At 36.3% G+C, this 20,896-nt stretch overlaps 1 protein-coding gene across 2 annotated transcripts in view; it reads left to right on the top strand.

Annotated features, from left to right (window-relative positions):
- The window catches only part of Taf6 (TBP-associated factor 6), a 23,290-nt gene continuing 2,394 nt past the window's right edge, over positions 1-20,896 (top strand). Inside the window, exons 1-10 of one of the 2 annotated variants that reach the window (XM_071592900.1) lie at positions 1-229; positions 323-409; positions 990-1,143; positions 3,532-3,694; positions 4,721-4,856; positions 5,494-5,673; positions 7,776-8,010; positions 9,579-9,727; positions 11,485-11,647; positions 18,722-18,892. In XM_071592900.1, coding sequence (XP_071449001.1) covers positions 83-229; positions 323-409; positions 990-1,143; positions 3,532-3,694; positions 4,721-4,856; positions 5,494-5,673; positions 7,776-8,010; positions 9,579-9,727; positions 11,485-11,647; positions 18,722-18,892 — 1,585 coding nt within the window. In that variant the 5' untranslated portion in view covers positions 1-82. Of the gene's footprint in view, positions 230-322; positions 410-989; positions 1,144-3,531; positions 3,695-4,720; positions 4,857-5,493; positions 5,674-7,775; positions 8,011-9,578; positions 9,728-11,484; positions 11,648-18,721; positions 18,946-20,896 lie in introns of both variants that reach the window. The other variant, XM_071592899.1, reaches the window with a different exon arrangement.

A 20,896-nucleotide genomic window follows, 5' to 3' on the forward strand; every position in this document is an offset into this window, starting at 1 on the left:
ACGTTTTACATGGAGGTTAATGGCGTTGTTTGACTGACGCTAACGAGGTACTTTCGATGATATCCTTTCAAAGTGGCTAAAAATGGGTGATAATGACTTAATCGGAACTAATCTTTCATTGGAATCGATGAAAGTAATCGCAGAAAGTATTGGTATTGCGAACTTACCGGACGAAGCAGCAAAAGAATTAGCCGACGATGTATCCTACAGATTGAAGAGAGTCATACAGGTAATTTTGCATGAAATGGGTATTTTTAGCGTGAGTTTTTATATAAATAGAACGTTATTCATAAGTGATGTAATTGTTACTTCATCCAATTAGGATGCTGCTAAATTCATGCATCACGGAAAGCGGCAGAAATTAACAACTGCTGATGTCGATAATTCATTGAAAATTAAAAACATTGAGGTATGTCTTAAGCTACATTATGAGATTAAGTTCTTGGTAATTTTGTGTGGTTTGAGTTTGGTACAATTTTACTTTTTTAAATTTATGGTCACTAATGTGGCAAAAACAGTGAGTAGTGTTCCTACAGGAAATTGCTCGGGTAAAGTGGGTGAAATCGCCGAATAATTTCCCCCTGTACAAGAATTAGGTTGATTATCTGGAACACACATGATTTGTACATCCATTTGAAGAAGGAGCCGTTATTTTTGTTTATTACCGTAACAGCGGGAATTTTTCAATATGCTACTCCTGTCTTAATAATCATTTAGAATCATTGCGATAAGATTTCTCATATTCATAGCACATTTATATTTACATTCATACGTGTACGTTGCCCGTAACATTATGCTTGGTATACTAGATCTATCCATGATTGATTTAACATGATTACCTGAGCTTAATGCATCCTTATAACTGGGAATATTCAATTTAAACATTCATCTTCAATTAATTTGTTATCACGTATCTACCAATTTATAATTCATATTCTATGAGTTTTCCTTGAAAATATTTTATATAACATGTTATTTTTTTCCCTTAGCCTTTGTATGGTTTTAACACTAAGGACCATATACCATTTCGGTTTGCATCTGGTGGAGGAAGGGAGCTTCATTTCAACGATGAGAAAGAGATAGATTTAAGTGAGGTAGCCAACTCAGCCCTGCCTAAATTACCTTTGGACGTCACTCTGAGAGGTAAAACTGAAAGATTCAGTGTATCTCGTAAAATGTATAATTATTGTATATTTTCCTAATTTTTGTGTGACAAAACATCAATATCCAATCTTTATGGATGAATTTTGACCTTTTTGTTCCAGTTTATTATATGTTTCTTATTAAAATAATGTAATTTCATGTACTAATCAATAGGAGCAATTTGAAGTTCAGGGAATAGATTAACTTTGTGGCCAGTAGGTATAATATCATGGCAAAGAAACACTTTGGGAGAACAAAAATGAATCAAAGAACAGTTCCCCTGATTTATTTTTCAAACTGACTTCGGTTTCATTCATGGGGTTTTTTTATGCAACAGATTTTCCTTGCATTGTATCAGTGTGTGTTATCTTTCGATCTATCCAGGGTGTTATCTTTAAATGCACATGCTGTTACTTGAGTATAATTGATGTGTTTTTTAACTAGTGTTTCATGTTATTCAAATGATTATGTAGTTCAAAGCAGTCTTTCTTTATCAGAATGAAACTTTAATCTTATAAATTAAATAATGGTAGATATTTGTAGAAATTTCACCACATTCATTCACACAGCTTCCTCAATAGTATGCCCAACCCTTTTGCCCTGATAGTACACCCCACACATTTTCCAAAGCTTCCAGCTTGAAAATTTACCAATTTTACCACAAGAATACATATGATATAGACTGAAATATTGTAAAAACCTTCTAAAATGATTAGAATTCCACAATAAGAATTCAACGGCAGCCTAATTTTTATGGAAATGATCAACATTCAGCTTAGCATTTTTGTCCTCTAGTGGAGTTTTATATGTTTCTGGGATGAAGGACATTGAGGGAGAAGAATCCATTATCCTGAACTTCTAGTTTCAGTGAATGCCTTTCCAATACCAACGCATGGGAAAGCCTAAAGGTTAGGTATTCCCACATGGGGCTTCATTTGTTTTATTTATTGGGATAACAAATGGCCAAAATTGGATGGGAGATAAAGAAATAATTATGCCTTTAATGGGGGAAAAGATGTGGTTATCTTGAATAATCAGATCCCCCAAGAAAATAAATTTGACCATAGGAATACTCAGTAACAAATGGCCTGAGTTAATAATCAGATGTCATCATCCTACATTGGCCACTAGGTAATACTTGGGCCTGGAATATACTTAGTTTCAGTTAGCAATGTAGTATGCGGTACTTTCTGTAAATGGCATTACTATTGTATGTAATTTCACTTATTAGTGAATACCTATGACTCCTGGATATTATAGCCATTAAGGTGGGCAGTTTACTTGATAGATTCATGAAAACCAGGAAACTAATACTAAAAATGTGTCATGCATTTTTTTATTAGTTTAATTGCCATTGTAATAATATGTATAAAATGTTTTAGCAGTCAACCTAAGTGACTACTCTAGTTTGATTTCACTAACAATGCATCTATTTCATTAACATTGGCTAGCTATAACAAAAGTGAATTGGTTGATATTGTAATGCATTAGTGCAGGGACTAACAATTTAATGTTCGGTTTAAAAAAATGTAATTCATTTCCTGTAAACACTAGTTCCAATATTTCTTAGCGGTGTACAAATATCATGCCATATTTTTAGTAATATTTCTTGTGCAAAATTGCATGCCATTTACATTTGCTGTTGCTATGTTAATAGAAGTGGACAAAATCATGTTTCATTGCCATTTCATAGGCCAAATTGAGTTTATTTGTTTTGATATCCTCCTTAGATATGGGTCAGACTTTGGCAACCAAACCACATTAACTCTTTGATCGAAGTTAGGGTTATCAAAATATTTTGTCTGTAACTAATGTACCATCTTTCACCATAATTGGTGACTCACTTATGCTGCTTATATAGTTGGTTCTGAACACCTTTTCAGGCTGTTGATATCATGACAAAATCAGTTCTGTAATATCCAGTTTTATTTCAAACCCATTTACGAGTAGTGGGGATGTTTCAAACCAACTGAAATTCTGTCCCACAGAAAAAAGCAAGCCACAATAAGCACATTTGCCATGAAATAATGAACAGGCAGTCTGAAATGGTTGAACATTTTGCACATGTATGTGCCCTTGGCTGTAAAAGAAAGATATAATTTTGCAATTTCCATTTTTGCAGATATGTTGAATCACTCATAATATCGAATAACCACAGCAAGTTACATGCTCACTCCTCACTATTAATTATTTGTTATACCTGTAAACCATAGGGCAATAAACTTTACCTTGGGTAATGTTTTTAACACATTTTCTCACTATACTTCAATACCATGCTGTTTTTATCAAGGTTCCAATGTATTTTTTTCAGTGAAAGGTGTAATTTATCCAATTTAGTTGTATTGTATATGTGTTTTTGACGAAGTATCTCATCTTGTGATTTCTTAGCTCACTGGTTGAGCATTGAAGGTGTCCAGCCTACAATACCTGAAAATCCATCTCCTATATCCAAAGAGCAACTGAAACTTGAAGGAATCGATCCTGCCAGCAAACTTGGGAAATCAGCCAAAAATGATAGAGCTGATTCTGTTCCTGGAAAGCCTACCACTGGGTATGTTTAGTGTCTTAATTCTTCCTTATGATGAATGACATTCAGTTATATCAGGATAATCTGAGGATATTTTCCTGAACCAGAAGTATCATGCAATTGTCCTGGATTTTTGCATTTTCACCAAAAATCAGTAGGCTAGAATATAAATGTATTAGCCTACTAATTAAATGATAGTTTCCTAGAATGATGGAATCTAAAGAGTGAGGAGAGGAGATGTCTCAATATCTGGAGTGTCTGCTCCTCATATTCCCTTGCCCTATATCTTGTTATCATTTCTTTACCTTATGCTAGTAAGTATTATTCATAGCAAAGAAATTGGCATTTCTCTAAATTCAAAACCAATAGTTTCCGATGTACATTTGAAGGTATTACCTTTGGAATCAAATCATTTATTTACAGTGCACTATTTTCGAATTGATGGTTGGTCTGTTACAAATCCTCCTCTTGATATGTGTTACATTTATTAAGGCACCAATTGGGAATGTATTTTTTGATTGCTTTGACAACTTATTCATTAAATATTTTTCTTGAATTTTGATTGGCAATTAGATGCACGATAATATTTTTTCAAACCATTTCCTTTTGCCTCATTTGAACACAAGTAGTAGCATGAAATGTGTACATTAAACTATCAATATTATCCATGTCGCAAGTGAATTTAAATGACACAGGAATTTTGTAAAAACTGTAGCCAGACCTTGAAATGCTCTCTGTTGAAAATTGTTCATTATTACATATAGTCTCTTGCAGATCTAGTGAGTTTTGAATCCAACTATAATGGAATTGCGTAGAATAATTTTTAACTTGAGTAATTATGGTGTATTCAGCTAATTATCAAATATCAGAGAAGGGTTTGATAAAAAAGTCTGGGAACAGAAACTAGGCTAAGAGATAAGAATGATAAAATGCATTCTTATTAAATTTTCTAATTGGAAAGAAGTGTAATTTTCACTCTAAAATGTGTGTGTAAAGGATGGAGAATTCCTTATAAAATTGTAACCAAATTGTTGTTTATCATTCCTCTAGGAGAGCACAGAAATTAAGGAATGTAGAAACAGTCATGGTTAAGCAATTGGCAACCCATGAGCTATCTGTGGAGCAACAACTTTATTACAAGGAAATCACAGAAGCTTGTGTTGGCTCTGATGAAGGGAGAAGGGCGGTAAGTATTGTGACCATGCTAGAAAAATGTTCACTTTATCTCAAACAATTTTTTATCCAGTGTGAAAGTTGCATGCAACCTGAGTCTATTTATTTAGGGTTGACAGGAGAATTTAGTATGCTGATAATTCATACCTCCTTTTTTATTTCAACTGTAAGGCTTAATGTCGAATAATTGCTTGCATAAATAACCTGGAGCAATGCAAAATATTTAATTTGTCTCGTTGGTGTATGCCAGTTGATTTTCACTATACATTGGATGATGTGTAACCATAAATGCTGGAATCTTGACAGCTAAATGAGATGTTACCATTTGCAATCTTCTTCTGTGAAAATAATTTCCATATTTTCTCTATTGTGTATGCAAGTTAAAGTCATCTGTGGTAATATTCACGCCTGATATGCTGACTAATGTAAAATAAGGCAGCAAAACTGCTATAAATAACTGATCTGTTTAAACATCATAATAGTAATAGATTCTAAATGGCTTTTGGAGTTGATTGTATAATTTCAAGGAATGAAAAATTGGAAGAAATGATATTAGCCATGTTGTTTGTTATGGATATCATTGTGACTCTTGGATTAGTGGAAAATTTATTCTATAATAATCAATATTTACTGATGTTATTTTTTATCAGGAAGCACTTCAGAGTTTGGCTTCTGATCCTGGTCTTCATGAAATGCTACCCAGGATGAGCACTTTTATTGCAGAGGGAGTTAGGGTGAATGTAGTTCAAAGCAATCTGGCTCTTCTAATTTATCTCATGAGAATGGTGAAGGCTCTCCTAGATAACCATTCACTCTACTTGGAGAAATATGTAAGTTTTCCACTTTTAATTCTATGGCTTTCCAACATTATTATTCCTAACATCAAAGCTTGATGCCATATGTTTAGCATGTTGAGTACAGGTTGGAGCTAATGACCAGCAACCCCACATAAAACCCAATTGGTTGTTAGAAAGGCCAAGTACATGGTGAGCTCTACCCTTGCTTGTCATTATCAACTTTCAGGTTGATAACTATGATATACAGGGTGAGACAATATAACTTCCTTTTTGAAATGCACGCCAATCAGGTTGTAGAGGTCATAGCTAGGTAAGAGTGGTCTCATTTGATAGCTGGGGTTCTAAAGTTTTGCCCCCACCCCGGTCAGTCACCATCTTGTCTTGGAACAACAAGGTGCATGTGTTTGCCGTCGAGGCCTACTTTTTGAATGGAAGTTCTGTGATTGCAACCTAGCAGGCCTTCGGAAATTGCTTGCTGAAATGTGGCACCGTTGGGCCCTGTACCAGACTAGAAATCAATTGTTACGTGGGTCACTACGTTCAGACAACCCGTGAGTGCAACAAGACAAAGAACGAGTCTCTCGGCCCATCAGATCACCTAAGAACATTGAGGCAGTGAGAGCCGCCATCTTGCAATCCCCGGAGTGTTCTGCGTGCAAACATGCATCAGCCCTTGGACTTTCTCATTGTTCAGTGAGGCGAATTCTTCTCAATGACCTTCATTACTATCCTTACAAGTTGGTGATTGTGCAGGAACTCTCCGAACGTGATTTCAATTTTTGGAGGAGCGCATGTGAGTCTATTCTTGAAAACATTCTTGAGGATGCAATTTTGTTTTTTGAAGTGGATATGTCAACAAACAGAACATGCACTACTGGGTTGACACCTATCCCCGAGAATTGCATGAAATACCTTTGCGTTCAACTTAAGTCACAGTGTGGTGTGCAATTTTTTCAGTCGGTATTGTTGGTCGTTGGTATTTTGAAGAAAAAAGAGGTCGCAGTGACAGTGAATTCAGACTGCTATGTAAGCATGCTGGAGGAATTTGTTTCCACAACTTGATGAATTGGACTTGGGGACATTTGGTTCCAACAGGACAGCAACGGCTCATACTTCAAGGGCACTGATGGCTGTATTGAGGGAACGCTTCCCAGAGCACCTCATCTCAATAAAGGGCGATTTGGAGTGGCCAGCGTGCTCCTACAATTTGGCTCCTTGCAATTTTTTAATGGGGCTATAGACCCTAGAAGACCGGAAAGACAATATCTGGTCAGATATTGCCAACATACCCGCTGCTATGCTGGTAAGGGTCATGACAAACACCAGAAATGGGCTTATTCAGTGTATGGACAATGGGGGGCATCACCTACTTGATTTGATTTTCAAAACTGCGCAACAAAACTTTAAATATGCCCCTACATTAAAAAAAATAATAATAATAAGATTCTGTTTCATAACATGGGTTTTATTGCATTTTGAAGAAAGGAAGTTATGTTGCCGCACCCTTTATAGATCACATTTGTAATTTCTTGGGAGATAGGATGTTTAACTTTCAACATTGCAAAACTGTACTGAAAAGTAGTGTTAAGTACTAGGATTTTGGCAGTGCCTGTGAAGAAATTGAAAAAAAAGTCCTTACTCAATAGAATCTTAAATTGAGTGTCCTCCATGCATCTTATCATTATTGTTGTAACTGTCACTTGTTTGCTCATGGAACCCTAGAATATCTTAAATTAATAAATAATTCTTTATGAGTAATTCTCTGTACCTTTTACCATGTAGAGTAGTATGTAATGGACACAAAAGTCATTAGACAATGCGCTTTGAGTGTTTCCGTGGTCTTCTTTTCACTGCCGTTAGATCATATGTTCCTCTTTGTGTGTAATAAAGTTAATTTAAGTTCATAATTATTAAGACCAAGACTTTCTTCATCCAGATTTCTTGCCAGCTGCTTTAGGAAGTGTGCAGAATAATTTTGTGCATGGATTACTCTCCTCAGTTTCAATATCAGTGAAGGCCAAGGAAACTCATTGTAGTCATATTGTCTTTGAATCTAGTACTGGTAATAGTTTTCTAGTTTTCTGTGAAAGCATTATTTATAGTAATTATCTTTTTAATCTTGCAATTTATATTAGCTTCATGAGCTGATCCCATCAGTGGCAACATGTATAGTCAGTCGTCAGCTCTGTATGAGGCCAGAGATGGATAACCACTGGGCCCTCCGTGACTTTGCATCCCGTCTCATGGCTCAGATCTGTAAAAATTTCAACACATCTACAAATAATATACAAACAAGAGTGACTAGGATGTTTAGCCGAGCATTGCAAGGAGATAAAATGCCTCTTGCATCTTTATATGGAGCTTTGGAAGGTGAGTAACATCATATAAGGATCTGATGCAATTCTCAGTTGTATTGTCATCAGAAGGATCATTTGTAAAGTTGCAGCTTACTGATTTTCATAAATAATCAACACTTAGCTATTAAGGGTGATGACTGACAGATGAGGCAATTAGGGATAGGTGGCTAATTTGTTTAGGGTGAGGTGTTCAGGGAATAAAGGAAGAGTAAAAAGAAACCTGGTATCAGCATTAGCCTACTCTTAACAATAGGCACCAAGGGGTCCGGAGTTTAATGTTCCATCCAATTGGTGGAGTACTCCTTGTGGTACTTTCAACGTTTAACCCCAAGAAGGGATCGGAATATCAGTGAAAACCCTGCCACTTCAAGAGTTCAAACCTGGAGTTTCAGGGTGGGAGGCCAGTACATAAGCCACCTCACCGTCAGAACCCTCTAATCAACCCATTCTTAATTTCCCAATGTGTTTCCCCTTTTCTGCTAAAATGCATCAAAATTTTCAGTTCCTGTTCATATCTTAGTAACTCATGGTAGATTTGAAGTAAACATATTCAGTGTAGGAAGGCTAGTTGCTTTTCCTTGCTGTCTACAATGTTGTATCAACCAGATCATAGACCATAATAATTTTATGGATTTACCCAGATTGTCAATGAGACACCTTCTTCTTATTCAAAAAATACTCAACCTACTAGGATTACATTCTGTTGAAGTTTCATCATCATCCGAATTTGACTAAATTTCCATTGAATTCATTGTAGAATTTTTTGAACTTCTATTATTAATACCCGTATTTTGGCAATTTTTGGGAACAACCAATATGAATGTAGTTGCCTGGCCACAATACTTTTTTAGAATAAGGAGAAATTCAAGCTAGATTTGAGCTATTTCTAAAAATCGAAAATTATTCACAAGTGTACCTATTTCACTCCTAAGGCATGTAAAGTACCTTCTCTTTTTACTTAAAGTCATTCATGATGATATCAACATGTAAAATGTCCACTGAAAGTCCAAAGAAATGCAATTTTCCTTTAAAAGAATTAATTGTAATGATCATATAATATCACTTGTTGATGTTGTAAAAGGGACTTTGCATTAATATGAGATATGTCAACCCAGTGGGAAAGTGCAATTTTCAGTGATTATTTGTATTCCAATTCTACAATATCATACCTGATTCTACTCTGCATTTTACGGAGACTAACTGGATTACATGAGCCCACAACTGTGAATGTGACCTAACCCTAATTTTTCTGTGGCTAAAAGTAATGTAAACTGTAAAATGCTATTCGAAGAAAGTTCTCAGGAACATCATGGTATATTAATGCCAAATGGCTGTAAAAAAATATTTTTAAAATTTTAGTTGCTTGTTGGATCATAGATCAACAATTAATCCTAACCTAGTCATTGCCATTGTTCATCACTCCATCAGAAGTCCCAAGATGTCAATTGCCCCTAACCCATTGAAAGAATAATACTACTGTTTACTTCTTTTGAAGAATGAAACTCTGGTCCTTATTTCAATCATGACTAGTATGAAGCTGATAAATGAAACTATGCATGCATTTCTTTCATTATTTTCCAGGACTTGCTGAGTTGGGTCCCGAAGTAATGAAGGCCTTTATAGTTCCAAAGCTAAAAGTTGTGTCAGAAAGGCTAGAGACTTGCCTAGAAGGTCCTCTACTCAGCAATGTTGATAAAATTGCTGCTGGCCATGTGAAGCATCTCCTTGTGGTAAGATTTACAATTTATGGTTGCATGCAAGTAATGACAGAGAATAATTACATATTTAATTTCAGTCACTGAATTATGGTTATGCTTAATTTTAATTGCTACTGTTGGGCAGGTTTGCCTCCATCAGTTGACATCTGATCCTGTGTAATTAATCAGGACTAGGCAGGTTATGTATGGAAGTGAGCAAAGTGATGTTTTATAGTTGATGCTACAATGATTTTTGGCATACCTCCTTTTAATCCTATCTGCAGCTTTCTTTTTTAGATAAATCGTGTAACATAATTTCTTCTAATATGCCATTCTCTTAAAAATATATGTTTGTATGTCAATCATCATTTCTCAAGTCTGCTTTATTAAAAATCTGTAGAAAAATTATTTTCATCCCTTTTCATGCATACAATTTCATTTGCTCTGAGATAATTTGTGCCTAAATGGAAAAGGAATAGTTCATCAAAGAGGTCCTAAGTAACTAAGTGGCCACTCAGTCAGTCGGGAAATTGAGAAAAAATTGGAAATTACTTAATTTTTTAAATTAGGGGCTAAATGAGAAAAGAGCCTAATATTTTGAGAAAAGTCAGGAATTTTATTGTCGTATTGCAATTATAAAATGTGAATCAGAAATTCCTGATAAGTATATTGTTCCCTTTACTTGTGGTATCAGTTTGTTTGTCATTGGGCATCATGCATGCAGGCACAAACCAAAACTATAAAGTAGGATGAACTTCATTGATATCAGTGGCCTGTGCAGTGAATAAGTATGTTCCAAATAGAAAATACCTCAATTTATAACACTTGGGAGAAAATTCAGGGAAAGAACAGCATATTTGTCGGGAAAATCGGGAAAAGGTCCGCTACTTCCAATTTTGGGAAAAAATGAGAGGTGCGGAGAATTTAATATGTGAATATGGAATATGATATGGGAATTGGGAATGATAATCCTTTAATTGTTTGGGACCAAAGTTTAGTTCAGAGACCAGTTCATGTTAGCCATAGGCTATCATGCTTGCAGGTCCAGGAAGAAACAAAAATTATAGTTTTGGATAGAATTCAGTGTTATTGGTGGCATGCAAAGGAGGATGATCCATGAAAAAATACCTGATTAGGTTCCACGCTCTGGCGAACGATTGGGAAAAAGGATGCCGTATTTGTCAGGGAAAATTAGAGAATGAGAAACCATGAAATAAGTGGCCATCCTGATAAGGGAATGATGTGGAGTTCAACTTGAAATGAAATAAATTAGAGGAGACTAGACACATTCTAGTTTATTCAGAGGCCAAAAAGTTGTCAAAAATCTGGTGATTTCTTTGTTCAACAACATCCTCCCAGCCCCCATTTTGCCTTGCATCTATGTTAGTTATTCTCAGCCTAGGGCTTGGGTGCTTTAAAAAAGTCTACAATCTAATTGTTCTATAGGGTGGACTTAAAATAAATGAATTCTCATGATATGGATACATTGATAGGGAAATCAAAAAAGAATTCGGTCCATATTCCATCTGATTTTTCAAAATAGTATTTTGTTAAACCAATGCTTATTACTAGCTGTGCCAGTATAATTGGTAGCAGGCCCATGTGCCAACTGAAAGGTCATGGTTCAATTCCTTGAATGTATGTGTGGTGTCAGCTTGAATGGCTCAACCCCGGGGAAACTTAATGGCAAGACAAAATGGGCTTAAAAGATTCTCAGTGAGCCCTTCGGCCACCTGGATCATTGGAAAGGAAATGCAAAATTTTGTGATAATGTATTTCTTTTATGACAGAAAGTTCTACCTCCATTATTAAAAGTGATGCGGCAACCTCCTGATCTAGTGGAAGAGTACAAGGCTGAGTATGGTTATTTGGGCCCTGCACTACATGCTGCAGTTGTGAAAGCCAGATCACAGCCGCCTCCTCCATCATCATCATCAGTTGGTGGTTCTTCTGGTATGTCTTATGTCGGACTTGCATGTAGAGGAACAGGGATTCTGGTCAAAGTCAAAGCTTAGGTATTTGATCTTATTTTTCAATCTTGAAAGATTTATGTAGCAATCATCTAAATTTATAGCTTAATTTGGAGTAGAGTGATCTGGATTTGGAATAAGCTATTAATAATTTTAAAGTAGTACAAGCTGTCATGCCCAAAAGTATGTTGAACCAATTGAAAAAGTAGTCCATCCCATTTTACTTAATTTTAATATGCAAATATCTTCATTGTCTGATCAGATAATGTTAAATTATTCACATCTTATGCTAATATATAATATGCATGCATTATGGGAAGCTTGTGCTTCTAGTATAAATAGATGTAAATCATGACATCATGAAAAGTTAATATCCTTTCAAGTTAAAAGGACATACTACCTTGATCAAAAAGTTCCCGGAATAACCACCGCATGGCGCTCCCATTGTTCCGATTTGAGTTCTGTTTTTTTTGTTAAATTGGTACATCTGTTGTTGATATTCCCTTTAAATCTTAGTGTCATAACTTGACATTTGCAAAAGTTACGTAGCCAAGAGTACATCTATCTCTGTGTGTGTTGGCGATTTTTTACAATTTCAGAAATGGATTTAAATTTGCAACAACGAACTTGTATTAAATTTTGCGTAAAAAACGGATTTAGTGGCGCACGGACGTTGGAAATGTTGGAAAAGTGTTTCGGCAACGATTCTCTAAAAAAAACGGTCGTTTACCAGTGGCACGAGCGGTTCAGAAGTGGTCGTGAGTCAATCGAAGATGATGAACGCAGTGGCAGACCATCGACATCGAAAGTCGGTGAAAAAATTGATAAAGTAAAAGAAATGTTGGTCAATAACCGCAAATTAACCATCAGAGAAATAGCGGAGGACTTGAACATTGCCTATGGATCCGCCCAAGACATTGTGGTTAATGATTTGGGTTTCCGTCGAGAAGCAGCAAAGTTGGTGCCAAAAGACCTCAATTTCATGCAAAAAAGAGACCGTGTTGACGTCGTAAAAGACATGATTTGCGAGGCTGAATCCGATCCCACATTCATCAAAAGGATCATTACTGGAGACGAGACGTGGGTTTATGAGTACGACACGCAATCCAGACATCAGGCAAGTGAATGGCGTTCACCAAATGAGCCGAGACCAAAAAAACCACGTCGTTTTCAGTCAAAAAAGAAGGCAATGCTGACGGTTTTCATGGATTACAACGGTGTAGTGCATCATGAATTTTTGCCAGAAGGCCAGACAGTAAACAAAGAGTATTATTTGGGCGTTATGAGACGTTTGCGTGAAGCAATTCGCCGAAAGAGACCAGAAATGTGGGCAGAAAACTCGTGGATTTTGCACCAATGATAACGCACCGTCGCACAGTGCTATCATTATTCGTAATTTTTTGACGAAAAATGCAACAAATACCATCCAACAGCCACCGAATTCACCTGATTTGGCTCCCTGTGACTTCTTTTTGTTCAATCGAGTTAAAAAACCATTACGGGGAACGCGTTTTAGCAGCCGAGAGGAAGTAATGGAAAAATCGCAGGAAGCACTGATGGACATACCGAAAACCGACCGTAACCTTTGCAAATGTCAAGTTATGACACTAAGATTTAAAGGGAATATCAACAACAGATGTACCAATTTAACAAAAAAAACAGAACTCAAATCGGAACGATGGGAGCGCCACACGGTGGTTATTCCGGGAACTTTTTGATCAAGGTAGTAGGTTCATTGAGTGAGTAATGCATGCAGCAATTATCCAATACCCTAAATTCCTATGTCTAGTGTATTTATGTACACTTCTCTCATGTTAAAATATAAGATTTATATAAGATAAATATTTAGTGTCAATGTAGAAATTTTGCTACCCTGAGTTTAATGCTCATTGTTAAGAAAATGCCTGAGCTGAAAGCTTTTTTGATACTTTCGGCTCATCATTTTTCAAATACGTGTTTTATTTTCATTTTTCCTGGTTAAAAAAATGTTTGTTGCTTAAATCAACTACCAAAAGGAAGTAACTTGAAGGATGTGGCTGAAACTTGAACAGCATTCAAATAAGAGAGGAGGCTTACTAAAAGCAAACCTTTTGCAATACTATTAGTGCCATCTCTTGGATTTTCTAAGGACCTCTAGAATGACCAACATATTTATTTACTTCATGAAATAGAGAATTAGCTTTTTAATATCGAAAAATTTCTATTATTTTAGTTATTATAGTTTTATTTTACAGAGATTAATCATCTCAAGAACTGAAACATGTGAGGCTAATGCTTATTTGATATAGTAAAATTGTAACATTTAAAAGTTGAATATTCACAGATATTCTTCTCATGATAATAGAAGGATGTTGTAAGTGTAATGTATACTACAGAGCCACTCTGTGGTAATACATTAAATGGTTGAATGCTAATTAATATTTTAATCCCTGCAATGGGTGCATATTAACTCCCTATACCTTTATGCTATTCATTGTTAGGAATCTTTGAGAAGCGAATCAAATTGAAATGCTTGCTTTTCTTGCCTGGGTTTTCCTGGAAGAGGAGACTCATTTGTCCTATTAGCTTCTATGAACAATTCTCATTTCCCGTGGTTAAAACTACTGACCTAACTCAATTTTAATTTTCCAAAGGCTATGGCCTCTTTTAATGTAATTTTTTACAGTTAACCTTCTGGCCTGACTGCACTAGCAAGAACATTGTATGCATTATTGGCATGAAAGATCTTACAGTGACGGCACACGGCTAATATGACTTTTTTTAACACATTTGGCAGCATAATCACTTACAGTACCTATTTTAAGCACATTTTTCATTACCATGACTTCTGTAGTTAATGCAGTAGTGTTGTAGTTCCATTCATATCTATATTATGAAGCATGAAATAATATAGAAACCTTTTTGCTGGAATTGAAGTCAAAATATATAGTGTTCATAGTGTAAGAATTCATATGCAACAATTTTCAAAGTGTAAAAATCATTCGCCTTAAAACGAGTGATTTTTACACCTTGAAATTTGTTGCATTGTGATGCTTATTAGAGGATGACTCCGTTAAAAGTTACTGTTGCTGTATCCCCTGAGTTTCTTTGAATTTGAAGAAATCAAATGTTGTTTGCCTAATATTTTACTATTTTGAACTTTATTGCATAAGGTAAACAAATAATAATTCAAGGTATGATTGCCAGGGAATATTAAATTCAACCAAATATTTTCTCACTCTTCACAGGCATGCCATAAAAAGTAAATTGTCGATATGAACGAAAAGTTTGACCTGAAGATGATACAGTGTATCGAAACCATGGTCGGCAATAAAGTTTTAACTGTGGAAAATTGCAACGAAGTTTTCATTATGTCGATATGAATCATGTTGTAAGGATATGGAACTCAAAAAAGAATATACTCTTGTTTTGTTGCATTACGTTCATTTTCATTAGCATGAACTAATTTTGGCTCTGGCCTCATTTTGTCTGAAGTTAAATTCCTTGGGTTTTACAATGCAAAAATTTCAAAGTGTGAGAATTATTCACCTTGACCAATATCTGAAACCAGTCAAGGCAAATAATTTTTACACTTTGAAATTGTTGCATAGTAAGGCGCATAAGCGAATGGCTCAGTTAAGAGTTACTGTTGTGGCATCTCCCCCAGTTTCATAGAATTCCTCAGGTTTTGCCTTCCTTAAATAGTTTTATTTCCAGATTTTACTCCCTGGAACAAAATAATTGAAGGGTGATTAGTTTAAATATCTCTGAATTTCAGTTACTACACCTAATCTGTAGTAGTTGGTGTGTGCATAGTTGCATTTTCATGTACATGCAAGTAATGTTTCTCTATTATTTGTTGTAGTTGTATTCCTCTCAGTACCTTGACATTCATTATAATGTAATCATTTTCATTAGGGTATATGAATTCAAATAGGGTACTACTTGAGGCACAAAAATGTACCAGGGGGGACCCAAAAGTAATGGGAATTGGGCTGCGGTGGGAAGCGAGAGTGGGGGAAGCCTTTGCTTGGCCGGTCGTATGTCAGGCTCTTGCCTACATCAGTATGCCCAGCGCCGTCGCTGTGATTGGTCCATCTGTGAGAGCTGTTTCAGTGAAACAACTTCTATCATTTCAGCGAAAAATGTGATGGCGGATTATCAAGAACAACATGCTGCAGTGAAATTTTGTTTCCTGTTGGGGAAATTGGCTGCGGAAACTATTGTAATGCTCAAGACTGGTTATGGGGAAGCTGCCCTAAGCAAAACCAAAGTCTATGAGTAGTTTACATCTTTTAAAAATGGTTGAAATGTCAATTAAAGATGAACCCCGTTCAGGGCGCTCTTCAACATCAAGAACTGACGAAAATGTCGACAAAATCAATGCCCTCATTCGTGAAGACCATTGCAGAACCATCGATCAATTCTGTGAGATGTCTGGATGTCATGGAGTCAATTCAGAGGATTCTATCTGAAGATTTGCGTATGAAAAGGGTTGTAGCCAAATTTGTCCCTTGCCATCTCGCTAACAAGCTAAGGGAGCGTCGAGTTCAGGCATGTTTTGAGCTTAAAAATCAGCTTGAAGAGGACCCTGATTTTTTTTCCAAGGTGATTAGTTGTGATGAATCATGGTGCTATGGATACGATCCTGAAATGAAGCAGCATTCAAGCCAATGGAAGACAGCTGGCTCTCCTCGTCCAAAAAAAGCTCGCCACGTGAAATCAAAATTCAAGACAATGTTCATTTGTTTCTTCGATTGCAGAGGTATTGTGCACTCGGAGTTCATTCCCCCAGGTCAAACTGTGTACCAGAAGTTTTACCTTGAGGTTTTGAAGAGATTGAGGGAGAGTATCCGGAAGAAAAGAGCAGATCTTTGGCACACAGGCGACTGGTTCTTCCACCATGACAACGCGCCGGCTCATACTGCCCCATCTGTGATGCAGTTTTTGACAAAAAACGGCATGACATTGATTGTCCACCCCCCTACTCACCGGATATAGCTCCCTGTGACTTCTTTTTGTTCCCCAGACTCAAAAGGCACATGAAAGGAAAGCGTTTTGACACTGTGAAGGAGGTAAAACAAAAATCCCTAGAAGGCCTAAAGGACATCCTGATATATGAATTTCAGAAATTTTTCGAATGATGGAAGCATTGTTTGGAGAAGTGCATTGTGGTCAATGGGGAATACTTAGAAGGTGAACAAAATTTAATGTAAATATATTGAGAACGAAATAATCTATTACAACATTCCTGTTATTTTTGGGTCCCCCCTCGTATAGTCGCAATGTACTTAGTAAATCTATGAGTGCTCTAAATATCTTTTCCAGCAAAAAAGTGGTTATTTCTCCATTTTTTACCCCTATTGTACCGTATAATTGTTTAAAACTATCAATTATGTTGAATAGTTTGTATAACATTGAAATAGGGTTTTACTTCAATGTTAAAATTACTTTGACTTTTTGGCAATAGGTTCAATTGCAAACTTTCAGGTATTCATTATAGAGGTGCAATTTGACCCTGGTCAAATTACATGCGTTGAAAAATTTTTGATCTTTTTCTTTTTATTTTGAGAACAAAGAGAGTGAAGTTAACCTCTTGATAAAGCCTATTGCTATTCGAAGCTATCAAATTGGACCATATCTGTCTTTCTTTTACACTGTAACCCTTGATTCCTTTCATTCATGACATTCCTTGGTCTTCTCCCACCTCTTTTCTTCATATATAACTGCAAGGTTTTACTTCAGATGGAATGTGCATAAGTATTTTGGTATGAGTTAATGGGTAAATTATGCATTTCTTCCATGTAGACATGGGGGCCATGAACTTTTGTAAAAACATATAGTGTTTATCTTGCATGGACATTGGTGAATGGTTTTGAAATTAATGAAGTGGGAGTTTTGTATGGAGTGTGACATATTTTGTTTAAAAAAAATACCTCCTCATTATATTTGAGAATTGGCACATTGGGTTTCTTTCCTTTGAAATTTGATTGGAGATAATATCACTTTAACACTGCTCAGTCCATTTCATTTTGTAACTCTGCTGTATCCCAATAATTTTAATATCTGTTGCCTATGATATGGTTGCAGGTGTCTGTGCTTATGCTAATGCACAATTCTAAGATTGTGAAGGTCACAGTTTTAATCAATATAATTTATGGCATGAAGCTGGAAATCAACTAAACCAGGGCCTGGTTAACTTGAAATAGGTTATCTGAGATTGATGAAGCTGAAAATCACATTTTTTTATTGCACTGTCACTTAATTATTATTTCATATGAATCTCCAGCTTAGATTTTATTTATGATTTACAGTAAGCCCTCGCTAATCTGGACCATATTGGGCTGGGGGTTTTCTAGATGAGGCAAAATTTAGATTAACCAGGGTTTTGACAAACACTACCTGAAGGAATAAAAGGGGGTACTAAAAAATATCCAGAATTATCTTTTAAAAGGTATGTATTAAATTTTTTTACAAAACAACCTTATCACCTGTAAAGTCTGTTACACTTAATGCGTTTGTCCAATCTGCAATTCCTTTCCTGGAAACATATTTTAAAGTAATCTGTTTTGATGCATGACAGCTCCTGCCTCTTTTTTTTCTTAATGCTTCCACATTATCAAAATGCTGTCCTGTCATATCCCTCCTTATTCGAGGAAACAAGAAGAAATCGCATGGAGCGAGATCAGGAAAGTAAGGGGCGTGGAGCACATCACTGCTGCATCTTGTTACCCCTTGATGAGCGACAGGCAGTTCATGACGGTACTGTTTGGGAGTCCAGATTAGCCAGGCATTGATTATAGGGTTTAGTGTATTTAGTGGCAATTTGGGTTGTTACCTCAATAGGGATAAATCAGGCCCAGATTAGCATGTATAACTTTGAGGATTAAATTGTATCTCTGCACATTCACATTTATGTATCATCAGTTGCTATATCACATATTATGTGCACATCAGCTTAATGGGATTGGGCTTGCATTAATCAAAGCTGCTTCTCTCTGGGAACTTGTGGTTGCCCTCTTCTATTAAGCTATTTTCCTCCGACTACTCACAAAATTTTCCATCTGGTTTTAACTAGCTATCAAGCAAATCAGTAAACTGCCTGGGTTTTCAGTCGGAGGCACAGCAAACCAGCAGGTGCAGCCTCAAGCGACAAGAACTATAGTAGTAGGGAGTGCTGCTGGCAGTGTGACTGGAGGTGTGAATGCTGTGGTAGGGGGTCCAGGCTCAAGAACTGTGCAGGCACAGGGTGGGTCTCAGAAATATGTCATTGTCACGTCAAGACCATCAACGCCAAGTCAAGTAAGTACCACAACTATATAATCTCTTAATAAATTTTAATGGGACCTCAGTAGTAATGTGGCATTTCTGATAGTTACCAAAGCCTCTCTGCCGTTCATTCAAACTACGTACTAGTGACATCATTTATACCTATTCACAGATTAACACTGAATATCTTCTATAGTGTGTAAATATTTATAGTTAAGCAACATTCTAAATTACATTTTTCAAATTGGATCAGTGGGTACTTTGGTGGCATGCCTATGAATCTCAGGGCTGTTGGGAATATTGGACAGGTTGTAGATATTTAAAAATTCTGTAGTTTAAAGGTAGTTGGACTGGCAAGCCATACGAGGAACACTCACTTTCTCAGGACTTATTCTTATAAGTTCAGGGTTCAAAGGAAATGAAGTTCACATTGCATATGCTCAGCCCAATCCATGATCATCTACATCTACATAATACCCCACAAGCTGCTGCAAGGGCATGTAGTGCGGGGTGTTAGGTCGGCACCCATAAAAAGGAACAGTACCAAAACAACAACATGGAAAACTAAACCCACAGCAGCGAACACACTCATGCAAAAATCCCTTCATCCAATACTCATGCAAACCTATATAACATATACCTTAAATCAACAAACAACTGCACCTCAGGATGTAGCACAAAAGCCGTCCTGGCTTGTATGTTGTTACATGCAAGCCAGGACACAAGCAAGAATGCGAAACTCTATCACTACATAAACATGCAAAACAAAATGCTCTCACTCCCGAGGAGACTGTCAAAGGCAGGAAATGCGACCTAACGTTGCAGGTAGCGGGCTGTTCCTCCCGCGGGAGGGATTGAAGGGGAGACTCAATAACAGATGAACAGAACCCTAATGAGGTCATTCGGGAAGAATGAGTTATGACAACAAAACACGCAAGGTTAGTGAAAGAGCATGCAATTGAGTAGAACTAATTATTCCCTAGATGTGAGGGTGGCAAGTGGAATTTTTGCTATCTATAACCCTGCAGTTGCTATCCCGTATTGTCCGTGGGAAGAAGGAGTCCTTGAGTCGGCTAGTTCTGGCATCTATTTCCCGAATTTTATATGATGATCCAAGTGACCAATGTATGTAACAGTGCAAATAATTTGCAAGACCTTGGTGCTGAAACATGCAGATCTGAATTTATTTAGTAATTTCAATCTTGCATTGCATCGTCTCTCATCTAATGATTCCCACCCAAACTCCATAAGTATTTCGGATTTCGGTGACGCTTTTCGTTTTATTGAAAGAATTTTTAACAAAATGGGCTGCTGGGCATTGAACCTTCTCAATTTCTCGAATGAAGCCTTTTTACTCGGATCCTATACGCTACATGCGTATTCTAAATGAGGCAAATTTTTATCAATTGCCTGTTTATGTTTGTGGTTAATTATAATTCCTGTTCAATACCGACAGTAGCATAAGATAAAACTGGAAATTCACTTATTCAAATAAACAAGGCTATAATTTTTAGATTTCACCCTACATATATTACATCATGTATTTGAAGATTACCTGTTGAAATAATACAAAGCGTGTAGAATTAATATTTTTCCTTAACATCATTTGAAATTGCAACCTGATCGTCAATTTTTCATTATTAAATCTCAAGTTCATTCTCCATTGGCTGATATCTGCAAGTCAGAAATTGTGTTTACTCTACCGAAATGATTTTAATATCCATCACCAATGCACCAGATGGAGAATCAGCTTCCAGTTGTAGAGTTCCTGCCAGTAATGGGTTTATTGGTGGGTGATGTTTGTCACTGGTAATATGAATTGCTCCAATATTGTGACCCCTAGAAAGGTTGATCACATAGTAAACCTCTCTACAGGTCATGTTTTTAGAAATTTTGGAATTGTCTTGGAAATGCTGATTTTTATATTTTGCAATTGAAGTGTGCTAAAAGTTGTATGTAGTAATTAACTATACTAGTTTGTTTG

This window comes from Hetaerina americana, unplaced genomic scaffold, assembly GCF_022747635.1.
Source record: "Hetaerina americana unplaced genomic scaffold, ioHetAmer1.1.p SCAF_5, whole genome shotgun sequence".
Lineage (NCBI taxonomy): Eukaryota > Metazoa > Arthropoda > Insecta > Odonata > Calopterygidae > Hetaerina > Hetaerina americana.